Source organism: Lagenorhynchus albirostris, chromosome 2 (assembly GCF_949774975.1).
Source record: "Lagenorhynchus albirostris chromosome 2, mLagAlb1.1, whole genome shotgun sequence".
Taxonomy (NCBI): Eukaryota; Metazoa; Chordata; class Mammalia; order Artiodactyla; family Delphinidae; genus Lagenorhynchus; species Lagenorhynchus albirostris.
Window position 1 is genome coordinate 104,957,669 of NC_083096.1, and position 17,492 is coordinate 104,975,160.

A 17,492-nucleotide genomic window follows, 5' to 3' on the forward strand; every position below is an offset into this window, starting at 1 on the left:
CTTATATTATTAACTTTTTTTAACATTCTTTTTCATATTCTTTTCCATTATGGTTTATCACAGGATATTAAATATAGTTCCCTGTGCTATACAGTAAGACCTTGTTGTTTATCCATTCTATATATACCAGTTCGCATCTGCTAATCCCAAACTCCCACTCCACTTCACCCCTCCCCTAACCCTGTCCCTCTTGGCAACCACCAGTCTATTCTCTATGTTCTTGAGTCTGTTTCATAGATGTGTTCATTTGTGTCATATTTTAGATTCCACATATAAGTGATATCATATGGTATTTGTTATTGTCTTTCTGACTTCACTTAATATGATAATCTGTAGCTGCATCCATGTTGCTGCAAATGGCATTATTTCATTCTTTTTATGGCTGAGTAGTATTCCATTGTATATATGTACCACATCTTCTTTATCCATTCATCTGTCAGGGGACATTTAGGTTTCCATGTTGACTCTCATAATGAATTTTTTAAAAAAATTTTTATTGGAGTATGGTTGCTTTACAATGTTGTGTTATGGATTCTTAATTGTAGCCATTGGTAGGAAATGTCTACTGTTTCTAGGCATCCCATTCTATTTCTGACTAGTTCTAACTATTTGAAAATTGTACCTGAAACTCTCTTACTCTGTTAAATCAATCACTTATCATAATTTTGTTCTTCTAGAGCTAAATCCTCTTTAATAAAAATACTCTTTAGTGGTTTGAAGATACATCATGAGTCTCATTTCATCTTATTTATACTAAGCCCAGTTTTTGTTGAATTGTTGGTCATATAGGATTTCCCTGTCCTCATCACCTAATGGACATGTTTTAGTTCCTCGGCTTTCAAATGTTTTTGACTATAACTCAAATAAAGAATATATTTCATATCCCAACTCAACATACATGTAGTATGTAGTTTTAATACATATATGCAACTGAGACAGAAATTTTATAAGACAACATACCTTTACATTGACACTTTCTGCTCTTTTTCATTTTTTAAAAACGGTGGTGTTACCTATTAAATTGATTTTATCACTCCCTGATGGATTTTAGCCTGTAGTTTGGAAAGCATTGTTCTAATTTGTTCATGTCGCAGAACTGAAATAAGGAGTTTCCAAAAGCTGTATGTTAGGACAATCATTGCTAAAACAGGTTTTACCTTTATTAACTCAAAGAAAATATTCTGATGGTGGTTATAAAGTAAAACTAACCAGGATTATCAAGTTCTTGGTAATGCATACAATACAATTGACGTATGCAACTATTATTTTTATCCTTAGGTGGCGACAGACAAGGTTGCAGAAAAGTTGAGTTCTACTCTCTCATGGGTGAAGAACACAGTGTCACATACAGTCAGTCAGATGGCCAGTCAGGTGGCAAGTCCATCTGCTTCATTACACACTACATCCTCGTCTACCACACTGTCAACGCCAGCCCTTTCACCATCTTCCCCATCACAGTTGAGTCCAGACGACTTAGAACTCCTGGCTAAACTGGAGGAACAAAATAGGTAAGTGAGGTTGCTTGGGTTTTCTTTCTTTTAATTATCATACAAAGTCAACCATTCATATATGTATATATGCCATAATCAAAATTTTAAATATTTGTTCAAATTAAGAATGTTTAGGGGAGTTCCCTGGTGGCCTAGTGGTTAGGATTCTGGGCTTTCTCTGCTGTGGCCCGGGTTCTAGTCCTGGTCAGGGAATGAGGTGCCGCAAGCTGTGTGGCGTGGCCAAAGAAGAATGTTTAGTTTTTGGCTCCTTGTTTATCAAAGCTACTTAACAAAAGTATTCAAGTCTTTTTTGGAGGAGTTGATCTTAAAACTAAAGTTGGACTAAAATTTTCTTCTGCCTTGGATAGCTGTAGAGATTTGTTTTCTTAATATAGCAAATTATCTAAATTTTTCCTGAATTTTAGAAAAGGTTTTTAAGGCAAATAAAACTACCATTTTTGTTTTTTAAACTCTCTAAATAGTCCCCTTTGGTAAAGCTGTAGAATTATTTAATTTAGGATGGATATCTGATTTGTGATTTAGAGTGGGAAATCTCTTCATAAATTTATTCATGGAAGGCAAAGTATTCTTTTCTTTTAATGGTGTGATATAGAATACTTGTTTACTCCGTTATTAATGTGTACTGTGGACCCTGGGTACCCCTTCACTAATATTACTATCAGAAGTTCTCTAGGGCATCAGCTATTAAAGAGTTATTGGAAGAGCGTCCTTTTACGTTCAGTCAAGATATATACCACCACTGGCTTTAAGGGTAATAAGAGAGATAATTTCTAACAGCTCTTTTGATATATAATGTACATAATAAAGTACACATACTTAAGGTATACAATTTGATAAGTTTTGACATATGTATATACCTGTGAAATTATCAACCAAATCAAGAAAATGAACATATCTGTTATCTGCCTTTCTATCCCCAGATAGCCGTTGATTTGCCTTTTGTCACTGTAGATTAGTTTGCATTTTCTACAGTTTTATAGAAATAGAATCATACAGTATGTATTCTTTTTTAATGGGTTATTTCACTAGCATAATTTTTATGTTGTAGCACATATGAATACTTCATTCCTTTTTTTTGCTTAGTAGTGTAGTATTCCATTGTATGGATATATCACAGTTTACCTACTCACCTGTTGTGAAATGCTATAAACATTTGTGTACAAACCTTTGTATAGATTTATGCTCTCATTTCTCCTGGGTAGATACCTAGGAATGGAATGGCTGGTTTATATGGTAGGTGTACATTTAATTGTCGACCTGTTTTCCAAAGGGCCTATAGTTTTCCACATTCTCATCATCAATGTATGAACATTTCAGTTCTTCTACATCCTTATCAATGCTTGGTACAGTCTTTTAATTTTAGTCATTCTAATAGGTATTTGTATCTTGTGGTTTTAATTTTCATTTCCCTAATGGTGTTGAGCATCTTTTTATGTGCTTATTTGCCATTGATATGTCATCTTTGATTAAATGTCTGTCTGAAATTTTTGCCCATTTAAAAAAATTAGGTTGTTTCCTTTCTTATTATTGTGTTTTAACAGTTCTTTATATATTTCAGGTGCAAGTCCTTTATCCATATATATGTTTTTCAAATATTTTTTTGCAGTCTGTGGCTTATTCTCTTAGCATTATCTTTTGAAGAGCAAAAGTTTTAAATTGTAATTAAGTCCAATTTGAAGTTGTTCTTTTATGGACTTTGCTTTTGATGGCTCAAGGTCACACAGGTAGACTCCTGTGTTAGAGAAGGTTTATATTTTTAAGTTTCAGATTTACTGTTGTACATTTGAGTTAATTTATTTGTATGAAACAGAGCATAGATCAAAGTTCAGTTTTTGAATATGCATGTTTAATTGTTTTTGTATTTGTTGAAAAGACTGTCCTTTCTCCACTTAATTACTTTTGCACTTTTGTCGAAAGTCAGTTGTCTGTATACGTTATGTGCTTATTTCTGGATTCTTTTTCTGTTCCACTGATCTATTTGTCTACTTTAATGTTAGTATGACACTGTCTTGATTATTGTAGCTTTCTAATAGGTCTTGAAATCAGATAGTGTTAATCCTCCATCTTTGTTCTTTTGACTATTTTTGCTGTTTATCATACCCTTGTGAATTTTACATGAAGTAATTTGTACAAAAATGCTTCCTGAGATTTTAATCAGAATGCTGTTGAATTCCTAACAGTATTGCCTTCCACCCATGAGCACAACATATTTCTCATTTACTTATTACTTGTGCATGCTATTGTTTTTGTAAATTTAATTTTTGATTGTTCATTGCTACCATATAGAAATACAATCATTTTTCTTTTGTCATTCGTGTATCCTGCTGCCTTGATAAATTCACTTGTTCTGGTAGGTTTTGTTGTTTCTTTAGATTCCATTAGATTTTCTACATAGATGAGCATGTGGTCTGAATAAAAGCATGTTTGTGTCTTCCTTTACAATATGGATGCCTTTTATATCTTTTTCTTGCCTTATTGCAATTGACTAGTACCTCCAGTACAAATTTGAGTGTAAGCAATGAACAGATAGCCTTGTTTTCCTGATCTTAAGGGGAAAGCATTAAATATGAAATTAATTGTAGGTTTCTGTAGATGACTTTTATCAAATTGAAGAAGTTCCTTTTTATTTCTCATTTGCTGAGAGTTTATAAGAAACAGAAGTTGGATTTTGTCAAATGCTTTTCCTGAATCTTTTGAAATGATTACATCATTTTCCTCTTTTAGTTTAATATGGCAAATTACATTGATTTTTAAATGTTAAACCAACTTTGCATTCCTAGGATAAACCCCACTTAGTCATTATATACTGTCTTTATAAAGTATTGTTTACTGTCTTTATAAAATATTGTTGGATATGATGTGTTAAAATTTTGTTTGGAATTTTTGCATCTATTTTCAGGAGGGAAATTGGTCTGTAGTTGTCTTCCGACGTCTTTGACCTTTATCTGTAATGTCTTGTGTCCTTGTAATGTCTTTGTGATCTTTCCTCTTTTCTAATATAAGTGTTTAGTGCTGTACGTTTCTCCTAAAGCTCTGCTTTAGCAACATCCCTTTAAATTTTATGGTCCTGAGTGTGGTCTGTTTTGATAAATATTTTATGTGCACTTGAGAAGATTGTGTATTTAGCTGTTGTTTGGTGGTGTATTCTATAAATGTTAATTGATTCAAATTGATTGATAGTGTTGTTCAAGTCTACTGTATCTTTGCTGGTTTTATGTTTACTTGTTGTATCAGATATTGATGTCAGATGTTGAGAGAAGAGTATTGAAACCTCCAACTATAATTGTGGATTTATTTCTGTTTAAATTTTATCAGTCTTTGTTTCATGTAACTTGAAGTTTTATTATTGTGTATATAAACGTTCAGAATTGTTATGTCCTGTTGTGAAATGCACTCATTATCCCTAGTAATATTGTTTGCTTAGAAATCTACTTTATCTCATCTAGTCACTGTAGCTTTCTTTTGAATAATGTTAAAATTTTATATATTTTTCCATCCTTTTATTCTATTTTTTTCTTTATCTTTAAAGTTTGTCAGTTAGCATATAGTGGCTCTTGCTTTTTAAAATACAATCTGACAATCTTTGCCTTTTAATTACGGTAATTAGATCACTTTTTAAAAAAATTATGACAGAATTTTATTTCTTGCTCACGTTAACGTTCATCCCAAACTGCAGGCTGAGTACATTTTTGCTGCACACTTCATTTCTGGAACAGTGACCAGCCCCTATGCAGGATAAACCAGACTTATGGCAAATAGTGGAAATATATCTTAAAACATCTGCTAGACAGTGATACGCATAACTTCAACTCACATTTTATTGGCCAAAGCAGATCACATACTCACACTCCTTATAGAGTGAAGTGAGGATTAGAATCTTCTTGCTGGATCTTAGAAAATACATGCTTATTATTATTTCAGCACCTTTTCCAGTATTTTTATTGTATTGTTATTGTGCTCTTAATTATTCACATACCATAAAATCCATCCCTTTAAAGTGTACAATTTAGTGGTATTTTTAGTACACTCACAGAGTTGTGCAAACATTACCACTATCCAATTTCAGAATGTTTTTATGACTCCCAAAAGAAACTTTGTACCCATTAGTCTCCCCTTTCCTCCCTCCTTCCAGCTGCTGGTAACCACTAATCTACTTTCTGTCTCCATGGATTTGCCTATTCTGGACATTTCATTGGTAGTCTTTTGTGACTAGCTTCTTTTACTTAACATAGTATTTTCTAGGTTTTGAGGAAAATAGATCATTTACATTTAATGTAATTCTTGATATGGTTATGTTTATATTTGTCATCTTGTTTTACTGTTCTTTATCTTTTAATTTTTTGGCCTTTTGACTGAATGAAATGTTCTTTATGATTCTGTTTTATCTTTTGTTGATTTATTGGCTATAACTGGTTTTTTTTATTTTTTTAACATCTTTATTGGGGTATAGTTGCTTTACAATGGTGTGTTAGTTTCTGCTTTATAACAAAGTGAATCAGTTATACATATACATATGTTCCCATATCTCTTCCCTCTTGCGGTTGCTTTATGGTTCATAGTATATATCCTTAACTAACTTAGCACGGTATGCCTTCAAGAGATCTCATACCATTTCACACGTAGTGTAAGAATTTAGAATAGTACATTTCCATTTCTCCTCTCCAATCCTTTGCGCTAGTTTTATCATGCATTTTGCTTTTGTATATGTTATAAACCCCATACTACATTATTATTTTTGCTTCAGTAGTCAATTATCTTTTAAATGAGATTGAAATAATAAGAAAAAAATCTTATATTTGCCTACATAGCTTCCATTTCTGGTGCTCTTTGGTTCTTTTTTTTTTTGTGGTACGCGGGCCTCTCACTGCTGTGGCCTCTCCCGTTGCGGAGCACAGGCTCCGGACGTGCAGGCTCAGCGGCCATGGCTCACGGGCCCAGCCGCTCTGCGGCATGTGGGATCTTCCCGGACCAGGGCACGAACCCGCGTCCCCTGCATCGGCAGGCGGACTCTCAACCACTGCACCACCAGGGAAGACCTCTTTGGTTCTTTTTTAGCTCCAGATTTCCAACTGATAGAATTTTCCTTCTGTCTGGAGGACTTGCTTTTATATTTCATGTAGTGTGGGTTACTCCTGTATGTCTGAGTCTTCATTTTGCCTTTGATTTTTAAAAATATTTTTTCTGAGTATAGGACTCTAGTTTGACAGGGCTTTTTGTTTGTTTTTTTTGTTTGTTTTCCTTCAGTACTGTAATGATGTGTCATTGACTTCACTCTTGTATTGTTTACATTGGGAAATCTGATGCAATCCTTATCTTTGTTCCTGTGTATATAATGTGCCATTTTTCCTCTCTGTCTCCTTTTAGAGTTTTTCTTTATCCCTGGTTTTGTTAATTAATTAATTAATTAATGTATTTATTTTTGGCTGCATTGGGTCTTCATTGCTGCGCACGGGCTTTCTCTAGTTGTGGTGAGCGGCAGCTACTCTTTGTTGCGGTGCATGGGCTTCTCACTGCAGTGGCTTCTCTTGTTGTGGAGCATGGGCTTTAGGCTCCTGGGCTTCAGTAGTTGCGGTATGCAGGCTCAATAGTTGTGGGTTGCGGGCTCTAGAGCGCAGGCTCAGTAGTTGTGGCACACGGGCTTAGTTGCTCTGCGGCATGTGGCATCTTCCTGGACCAGGACTCGAACCCGTGTCCCCTGCATTGGCAGGTAGACTCTTAATCACTGAGCCACACAGGGAAGTCCTTTATCCCTGGTTTTAAGCAGTGATTCTGAGGTGCCTTATTGTAGTTTTCTGCATGTTTCTTACTTTGGGGTTTTGTTGAACTTCTTGTAGACTTAATAATTTTCCTCAAATTTGGAAACTTTTCAACCATTTTATTTAAAAAATTTTGTGTGTGTGTGTGGTACGTGGGCCTCTCACTGTTGTGGCCTCTCCCATTGTGGAGCGTAGGCTCCAGACGTGCAGGCTCAGCAGCCATGGCTCACGGGCCTAGCTGCTCCACTGCATGTGGGATCTTCCCGGACTGGGGCACGAACCTGTGTCCCCTGCATCGGCATGCGGACTCTGAACCACTGCGCCACCAGGGAAGCCCCTTCAAATTTTTTTTGTTCCTTTCTCTCGTTCTCCTCAGTGACTCTAATTACACAAATATTAGGCCACTCGAAGTTGTTCCACAGCTCACTGATATCGTGTTCACTTTCTGGAAAATTTTTATTGCTTTGTATTTAAGTTCTCTATATTGTGATCTGCCATGTCTAATTTGCCATTAATCCTATCCAGTGTGTTTTTCCATCTCTCACATTGTTCATCTCTAGAAGGTGGAGCTGAGTGTTGTTTGTATGTCTCTACTTAAGTTTTGAATATACAGAAGTATAGTCTTAATAACTTTTAATGGCCTTGTCTGGTAGTTCTAACATTTCTATCAATACCAGTTTGCTTTTGATTAATTGCTTTTTCTTCTCATTGGTTATATTTTTCTGCTTCTTTGCATGCCTGATAATATTTGATTGGATGTCTCACATTGTGAATTTTACCTCACTTGGTTTGGCTTTTTTCCTATAAATATTCTTGAGCTTTGTTCAAGAATGCAGTTAAGTTACTTGGAAAGAATTTGCTCTGGAGTAGTGCACAGCCTAGGGCTATTATTCCCTCCTACTGAGGCACGACCCTTTTGTGTACTTTACCCAATATGCCTTGAAACAGGTTTTCCAGTCTGGCCGGTGGGGACAGATACTATTCCTGGCCCTGTGTGAATGGTGGCCACTGTTAAATCTAATCTTTTCTGGTGTTTTTTTTCCCTCTAGCTTTGGGTAGTTTCCTTACATACATGTGCTGATCAGTTCCCAGCTGAATACTTAATGGGTATCCTCTGTCAATCTCTGAAGGTCTTGTTTGAAGGTCTGATACTCTTTTCCTTGGACTCTAGCCACTTTGGTCTCCTCATGCTCTCAGCTCTGTCTGCTTAATTGAGAAAGTTCACTAGGATCTGTTGAATTTTTCCTATGCATGCCAGAATCTGGAAACTCTCGCATGGGAGGTAAGATGGCAGTCATAGGTCTTACCTCACTTATCTCCTGAGTTTCAGAAATTGCTGTCCGTTGTTGCCTGTTGGCCAAAGTCTTATATATTCTGAATATTAACTCTGCTCAGCTTTAAAAAAATTTATTGCTGAGGTAGTTGTTGAAATTTTTGCTTTCAAATGACCTGTCCTAAGGTTCGTTCCCTTTCTGTTGATATGGAGACAGAAAATAGAGACGTGAAAGAAATTACCTGGAAATAGAATTTACAAGCTAGAGATTTTGAACCTGGCCCAAATGAACAACTAGAAGAAGACCTAATGTTAGCCCATTCAAACCTGGCAATAGAAATTGTCCCCTTCTGATTATTGTTTCCTAGAAAGTGCTTTTAAAGGGTTTTCTTTGGCTCTCAGCATTTGATGGGTAAGATAGAAAGCTTGGTGTGCCACATGATGATAACTTTATGTGGGTTTTATGTGTGTATTGGTATTAACTTCGTGCCCCTTTGCTTATTACATTTGAAAGATTTAGAGCAAAGTCTTTTGGTTGAGGTTTTAGGAGGAGGTAGTTTTCTAGCATAATATGTAGATTGGCAAAGTTTCTTGGATAAGATGAATTTGGAAGAGGCTCATGAAAGAGCAAAGTAGAGTGTTGGGTTGTGTGAAGGCAGTTATGAGCAAATAGATGCTCACAGAAAACAAAGTGGCGGGGACTCTCAAAAGGAGGTGTATGGTGTGGAAAACTTAGTGGAATATAAAACCAGGGCAGGACTGGCAAAGTAAAACACTTACAGATAGTGCTAAAGGATGTAAAGAATTTATAAGTTTTGAATTGGTTCTTACATGGAAAAGTAGTTCGCACAAAAGATAACTTTGGCCCTGAGTTTGTAAGTGACCAAAGTTGAATTTATGGTTATGATCAATAATTACTGTATAACTAAAATATAGAAAACACCATATAAAAATTGTTGCAAGTGATGTGTGTATAGATGGACTTTTTCTCACGTAATTCACAATTTATTCCAGAATACTAGATGTGCTTGGCATATATCTTAACAATTAAATAATAATTGTTAGAATTGTTTAAAGATGTCTAGAAAAGAAATTTTGACAAGTAAGACTTCGAAGAAGTAAAAGAAGCAGAAGGTTTTCACCCTTTGTTCTTGTGTGGAATTACTCAAAACTTTGTACTTTTTTGAGTTCACATTTTGAGTCTCTCACTCTTTTTAAAAAAATCATTAAAACCCAGAATCCATGGGAAGGATTTATGTGTAGAGAATGGGTAAATGTAGCAATATTTTGTTTTGCCTTAGGAGAACAGTCCTGGTGGAAAAACACATCTTTCTGACTTTAATAAAGAATAAAATGACAAACACTAAGATCTAGCTCACCTTCCCCTGTTCTGCTCTAGTACCCCAGCAATGTATTAAGTCCAAGAAAAAATTGCAAGAATAATAAGCTAAATTTTCTCTGACCACTTCTGTTGTTTGTAATGTAGATATGCAAGTTATGTATCTAAAGTAAAAACTGAGACACAACTGTTACTTCTAACAGGGGAAATGCTTTTATTTAGGATGTTTTCTTCTCTTTTGCAAATGTAGATGAATCTCTTGTGTTGTTTAACCGTCTTTGATTAAGAAAGTATAAAATACTTTGGCAGTATTTTAGAAAATTAAAATTGAAGAAACATGAAAATACCAAATTCTATAAAGAAACTGTTTTTCCTTCCCATAGTTTTGCTGCAGTTATCACTTTTTAAAAATCAGTGCATCTGGCAACCCCAGGAAGATGTGAAGAAATGGTTCAATACAATGTCAAAGATCTGTTTGATGAAAGTTAATTATTGATAGCCTTGAAGTTGAAATGGGACAGCTATTTTTTTTTCTGTGTTAAGTGTGTTTTTCATTTTAAAAATACAAAGGCTTTGGCTGAGATGAATTTAAGAAGGTAAGGTTCAAGTGTAATAGCAATGCATTTTAATTAAGGAGGGGAATAGTGCTAATTTAAATTTTAAACGGGCCATTATTTGTGTGGTTTAAAAGTTTGGCATTGTAACCATGTTTGTTTCCTTTTGCATTCTGTTATTTAGAATCAGATTTTACTTTTTAGCAGATTTTGGGGGGTGAAATATGAGGATGAGGAAATGGTTCTTCTAAACGAAAGTAAATGTATTTTATTTATTTTTTAAAATATGGTAAGCAGGAATCTTTGAAACCTTAAATTATATATCTTTGTATTCTACCAATATCTAAGTCTACACTGTCGAATATGGAAGCCTTTAGCCATATGTGACAGTTGAGCTCCTGAAATGTTGCTGGTCTAAATTGTGGTGGGCTATAAGAGTAAAATATACTCTAGATTTTGAAGAGCTGATTTTGGGGGGAAAAAATCTCATTAATTAAAAAATTTTGATTACATACTAAAAATATGTAATATTTTGACTATATTTGATAAAATAAATTATTAAAATTAATTGCAACTATTTCTTTATACTTTAAACTTGGCTATTAGAATATTTTAAATTATGTAGGGGCTTGCATTATATTTCTATTGGACAGTGCTGATCTAGATGATCTAACTTTTATGTTTATAATTTTACCACCACAGCATTACCTCAGTTTTCCTAAGGATACTCTCTATAACACAGCCATGAACATTTAAGGAAGTAGTAAAAAGCTTCTGAACAAAACATGTATTTTCAAGTCTTTGCGTTAAAAATTCATGTATTTTTAATCATAGGAGAAGCCTTTAGATCTTCACTCGAACTCTTTATTCTTTTTCTTTTCATAGGATTGTTTTAAATTTTTAATCGGTTATCTGATTTCCTGAGGAATTTGATGATATGATTAATTAAAAGAATTTATTGTACTATTTCTGTTGCAACTAGCTTAGCTTCAGTCTGCAGTGTCTATGCTTTCTGTCTGGAGTGTCTGCATAAAGCAATCAGTAAACCATCAGTTTCTTTTTTTTAATTTTTTTAAACATCTTTATTGGATTATAATTGCTTTACAATGGTGTGTTAGTTTCTGCTTTATAACAAAGTGAATCAGCTATATATATACATATATCCCCATATCTCCTCCCTCTTGCATTTGCATCTCCCTCCCAGTCTCCCTATCCCACCCTTCTAGGTGGTCACAAAGCACTGAGCTGATCTCCCTGTGCTATGGGGCTGCTTCCCACTAGCTATCTATTTTACCTTTGGTAGTATATATAAGTCCATGCCACTCTCTCACTTGGTCACAGCTTACCCTTCCTCTCCCCGTGTCCTCAAGTACATTCTCTACGTCTGCATCTTTATTCCTGTCCTGCCCCTAGGCTCTTCAGAACCTTTTTTTTTTTTTTTAGATTCCATATATATGTGTTAGCATACGGTATTTATTTTTCTCGTTCTGACTTACTTCACTCTGTATGACAGTCTCTAGGTCCATGCACCTCACTAAAAATAACTCAATTTCATTTCTTTTTATGGCTGAGTAATATTCCATTGTATATATGTGCCACATCTTCTTTATCCATTCATCTGTCGATGGACACTTAGGTGGCTTCCATATCCTGACTATTATAAATAGAGCTGCAGTGAACGTTGTGGTACATGTTTCTTTTTGAATTATGGTTTTCTCAGGGTATATGCCCAGTAGTGGGATTGCTGGGTCATATGGTAATTCTATTTTTAGTTTTTTAGGGAACCTCCATACTGTTCTCTAATCCATGAATTTGGTAAAGTAGCAGAATACAAAATTAATGCACAGAAATCTCTTGCATTCCTATACACTAATGATGAAAAATCTGAAAGAGAAATTAAGGAAACACTCCCATTTCCCATTGCAACAAAAAGAATAAAAAACCTAGGAATAAACCTACGTAAGGAGACAAAAGACCTGTATGCAGAAAACTATGAGACACTGATGAAAGAAATGAAAGATGATACAAACAGATGGATAGATATACCATGTTCTTGGATTGGAAGAATCAACATTGTGAAAGTGACTATACTACCCAAGGCAATCTACAGATACAGAGCAATCCCTATCAAACTACCAATGGCATTTTTCACAGAACTAGAACAAAAAATTTCACAATTTGTATGGAAACACAAAATATCCTGAACAGCCAGAGCAATCTTGAGAAAGAAAAACAGAGCTGGAGGAATCGGGATCCCAGACTTCAGACTATATCACAAAGCTGCAGTAATTAAGACAGTATGGTACTGGCATAAAAACAGAAAGATAGATCAGTGGAACAGGATAGAAAGCCCAGAGATAAACTCATGCACATATGGTCACCTTATTTTTGGTAAAGGAGGCAAGAATATACAATGGAGAAAAGACAGCCTCTTCATTAAGTGGTGCTGGGAAAACTGGACAGCTACATGTAAAAGAATGAAATTAGAACACTCCCTAACACCATACACAAAAATAAACTCAAAATGGATTAAAGACCTAAATGTAAGGCCAGACACTATCAAACTCTTAGAGGAAAACATAGGCAGAACACTCTATGACATAAATCACAGCAAGATCCTTTTTGACCCACCTCCTAGAGAAATGGAAATAAAAACAAAAATAAACACATGGGACCTAATGAAACTTCAAAGCTTTTGCACAGCAAAGGAAACCATAAACAAGAAAAAAAGACAACCCTCAGAATGGGAGAAAATATTTGCAAATGAAGCAACTGACAAAGGATTAATCTCTAAAATTTACAAGCCTCTCATGCAGCTCAATATCAAAAAAAACAACGCAAACCAAAAATGGGTAGAAGACCTAAATAGACATTTCTCCCAAGAACATATACAGATTGCCAACCATCAGTTTCTGATCAGAATATTTGAGAGGGGGCTGCAAGACTCATGCATTCACCTTCTCTGAGATCTCATCTTAAGGAAACAAAAGCCAAAGAAAACCCCTATGCTTTCAGAACTGGAGAGATTCTTGTCGTCTAGGCACCTCCCTCCTGAGTTGTCTCTGAATTGTTTCCTGTGCTAATTCCTTGTCTTTTCTCTTAATTGTCCCTTCTTGTTTCTCTTGTTCTGAGACTTGTATATGTGCTTGATGATGTTGCTGTGAAAGGGTGTGACTCCTGTGAATCAGAAGGGTATTTTGTTGCTATTGATTTGCCTTTCTTTTAGCCAGCAAGCTGCTGTCTTTCTCCATGCACTTTCATATCCTGTTTGTTTGGTGTAACATTACAAGAGTGACCCTATGTTTGAAAGGTTGCTCCCTCTGCAATAAAGTGCCAGTGTATTTAGCTTTCCAAGTGTTTTTCTTGTATAGCAGTTTTCTTCCTTAGCTTTCTTAGATCTTTCCTTAGTTCTTTATAAATTAACTTAGCAGTTTACACATTCCCAAATGGCATGTTGACCCGTCATTTTTGTATCCTGCTCTCTTATTTCTGGTATCCATAGGAAAGCATTATACTGAGTACAGCAGGATATTCAAAAAGTTTGTCAAATAATTGCCCAGTTTCCATTTGTAGACTTTTCAACTTCTGGGCTTCTTATCTACGTGGGTAAGTCCCACAAGTACTTCATATTCCAAATAACCCAAAAGAGAACCCATTCTTTATCTTCTCCTCCTTTGTATTTTTCATAGTATTGTAGTAAGTAGAGGGTTTTTTTTCTTTCATGTTTGTCAAATATGACCTGCTATACATAAGCTACTTTTTTTTTTTCATGTACCCATCATTGAAGTGCACAGAGTACCATTTTTCTCAGATAGGTGACCCCTTGGTGAGGTGAAGGTTCACTTCTCAGTAGCAGGAATATGGTGAAGGTAATCTCTCTAAAATAAGACCCAAAGACCCTGATTACTCTCTTTGTTGGCATATTCCCTTGTTCTCACTTTAGTCCCTAGTCCTGTCTATTAGGGAACTGGAAATGCTTTCTCTCTGCCAAGTATTCTAAGCTTCTGCAAGCAAACAATCCTAGACTTTTTCCATCCTTGATACTATTTGAAGTCCAACTGATAATTGGCTTTAGCACCTCCACCTCAGATAATTTGGAGCTGTAGCCATTTTGAATGCTGCCCTTAGAGCTGGAGGTACAGAAATTTGGAATTGCTTAGCTAGGAGACTGAGGACTATGTATTTATTCCCCAGTCAGTAGAGATTCAACTCTGATGTCTTAGTCTGGCAGCATTCTAGGAGGATGAATAAATTTGGGCCTCTGAATTATTGTATAGCAGCAGGCCACACATACCTATGGGGAATGCCTTTGATTATAGCGTACAATATTCCTACCAGGCCAATATTCTTTTCCTTAATTTGATAAATTTCTTCTTGTATTAGTCATAAGGAAATTATGTTGGGGTGGGAAGGTAGTTTCCTTTTTTTTTTTTTTAAAAAAAATTATAGTAAATCCATGCAAGGCAGTGAACCCATGTGCTCTGGGAAGAGGAAGATAACTGAATAAGTTTTGAATAGACTTCTCACTAGCCCATGGATCATGAGTAATGTTGTTGTATTACCACTTTCTCAGTTGCCAGGCTAAAGTCTTTGGAAACTGTTGGCATTTTCAGGCATTGTGCCTCTACTGCCATGTCAAGAGTATTTTAATTGAATTTAAACTAGGTGGCAACCTGTCTAGCAGTCTTCCTGAGGTGGTTTTTTTTTTTTAATCACTGCTTTTAGGAAAAAGGAATAAAAATATCTGATTTTAATTACACATTCTGTAAGGTCTACATATTCTTAATTAGTATGTAGATTCTTCTACATACCATGACTAAGTAGCTACTGGGGAGAGACTTGATAGTATCAATTCAAATGTTACTTCTTTTGGAAAATGTTAACGTTCTCTCAGAAGGATTTCATTATATCCATAGCACTGGAAAAAAATTATAAAATTTTTCCTTAGAAAATTCTAAATTTTGATAGAGTGACCAACAAATTTGAAAAAAGAAAGGAAGTAGTGTTCATACTTCCCTTTCTTTATGAAATAGATACACTTAATATATCAAAAACAGTTACTGTTTATTGTGATAGTAATAGTCATGGTTTTTAAAACAATTCTGAAGGGCTTCTAGTAATAAAAAGCAGTAGTTTCTCACCTAATTCTCACTACCCCTAATGTCATTAACCAGAGACAGTATTTTTTTTCAGAGACAGTATTTTTAATACATTTTGATAAAGTTGATGTATAATTTGCAACAGAGAAATGCACAGTTCTTAAGTGTACAGTTAGAGCTTTGAAAGATGTATACACCTGTGTATAACCCACAGACCATTAACACGGAGACAATTTCTGTCATCTTACAATATTCATTTGTGCCCTTTTTAGCAACCCCACCACCTGAAACTTTTCATCTGATTTTTATTGCCGTGGATATATTTCATTTGTTCTTTTTTCGATATAACAGCATTTGGGGGCTATAATTCATATACTGCAATTCACACATATGAAGTGTACAATTGAGTGTTTTTTCATGTATTCACAGAGTTGTGCAACCAATCACCACAATCAATTTTAGAACATTTTCATCACCCCCCAAAGAAACTTTGTATCCATTAGCAGCCACTGCCCATTCCTTCTTGTTCCCCTTACTCCCACTCCAGTCCTCAGCAGCATCTAATCTACTTTCTGAATTCTAGCTATTTCCTATAAATTGAATCATACAATATGTTTCCTTTTGTGACTGGTTCTTTCACTTAGCATAGTGTTTTCAAGGTTCATCCATGTTGTAACATGTATCACTACTTCATTTATTTTCAAGACTGAATGATATTACACCTTATGGATATACCAGTGTTTTTATTCATTCAGCACTTGATGGACATTTGGATTGTTTCCACTTTTTGGCTATTATGGATAATGCTGCCATGAACATTCGTTGTATAAGTTTTGTGTGGACATAGATTTTCATTTCTCTTGAATATATACCTAAGAGTAGAATGGCTGATTCGTATGGTAAGTCTTTGTTTAACCATTTAAGGAATTGCCAGACTATTTCCCGAAGTGGTTTTTAACCACTTTATATTCCCATCAGTAGTGTCTGAGGGTTCCTGTGTCTCCATATCTTCACCAACACTTATTATTTGTCTTCTTGATTATAGCCATACTAGTGGTTGTGAAGTGGTGTGTTGTTATGGTTTTGATTGGCATATCCCTAATCATTAGTGATGTTGAGCATCTTTTTATGTGTTTATTGGCCATTTCTATATCTTTGGAGAATTGTCTTTTCTTATTCTGCGCCCGTTTTTATTTATTTTTTATTTTTTTAAATGATTGCTTTATTTTTAAAAAATTAATTAATTTTTGCCTGCCTTGGGTCTTCGTTGCCACGCACAGGCTTTCTCTAGTTGTGGCAAGCAGCGGCTACTCTTTGTTGCGGAGCATGGGCTCTAGGTTCACGGGCTTCTGTAGTTGTGGCACACAGGCTCAGTAGTTGTGGCTTGCGGGCTCTAGAGTGCAGGCTCAGTAGTTGCGGTGCACAGGCTTAGTTGCTCCGCAGCATGTGGGATCTTCCAGGGATTGAACTCGTGGCCCCTGCACTGGCAGGTGGATTCTCAACCACAGTGCCACCAGGGAAGTCCCTGTGCCCATTTTTAAATTGGTTTGTTTGTCTTTTTCTTATTGAGTTGTAAGAGTTATCTATGTAGTCTAGATAGAAGACTCATGGGTTACAAATATTTTTCCCATTCTGTGGGTTTTCTTTCCACTTTCTTTTATTTTTTATTATTTTTATGTATTTAGTTTTTGAATTTTTAATTTATTTTTATTTATTTATTATTTTTGGCTGTGTTGGGTCTTCGTTGCTGCGCGCGGGCTTTCTCTTGTTGCGGCGAGCGGGGGCTACTCTTTGTTGCGGTGCCTGGGCTTCTCATTGCGGTGGCTTCTCTAGTTGCAGTGCATGGGCTCTAGGCACGCGGGCTTCAGTAGATGCAGCGCGTGGGCTCAGCAATTGTGGCTTATGGGCTCTAGAGCACAGGCTCAGCAGTTGTGGCGCACGGGCTTAGTCGCTCCACAGC

At 35.6% G+C, this 17,492-nt stretch overlaps 1 protein-coding gene across 2 annotated transcripts in view; it reads left to right on the forward strand.

Moving 5' to 3' along the window:
• Nucleotides 1-17,492, forward strand: part of EVI5 (ecotropic viral integration site 5) — a 205,972-nt gene that overhangs the window by 51,709 nt on the left and 136,771 nt on the right. For both annotated transcript variants that reach the window (XM_060139567.1, XM_060139568.1), the window contains exon 2: nucleotides 1,279-1,508. In XM_060139567.1, the coding sequence (XP_059995550.1) occupies nucleotides 1,360-1,508 (149 nt within the window). In that variant the 5' untranslated portion in view covers nucleotides 1,279-1,359. The remainder of the gene's footprint in view (nucleotides 1-1,278; nucleotides 1,509-17,492) is intronic.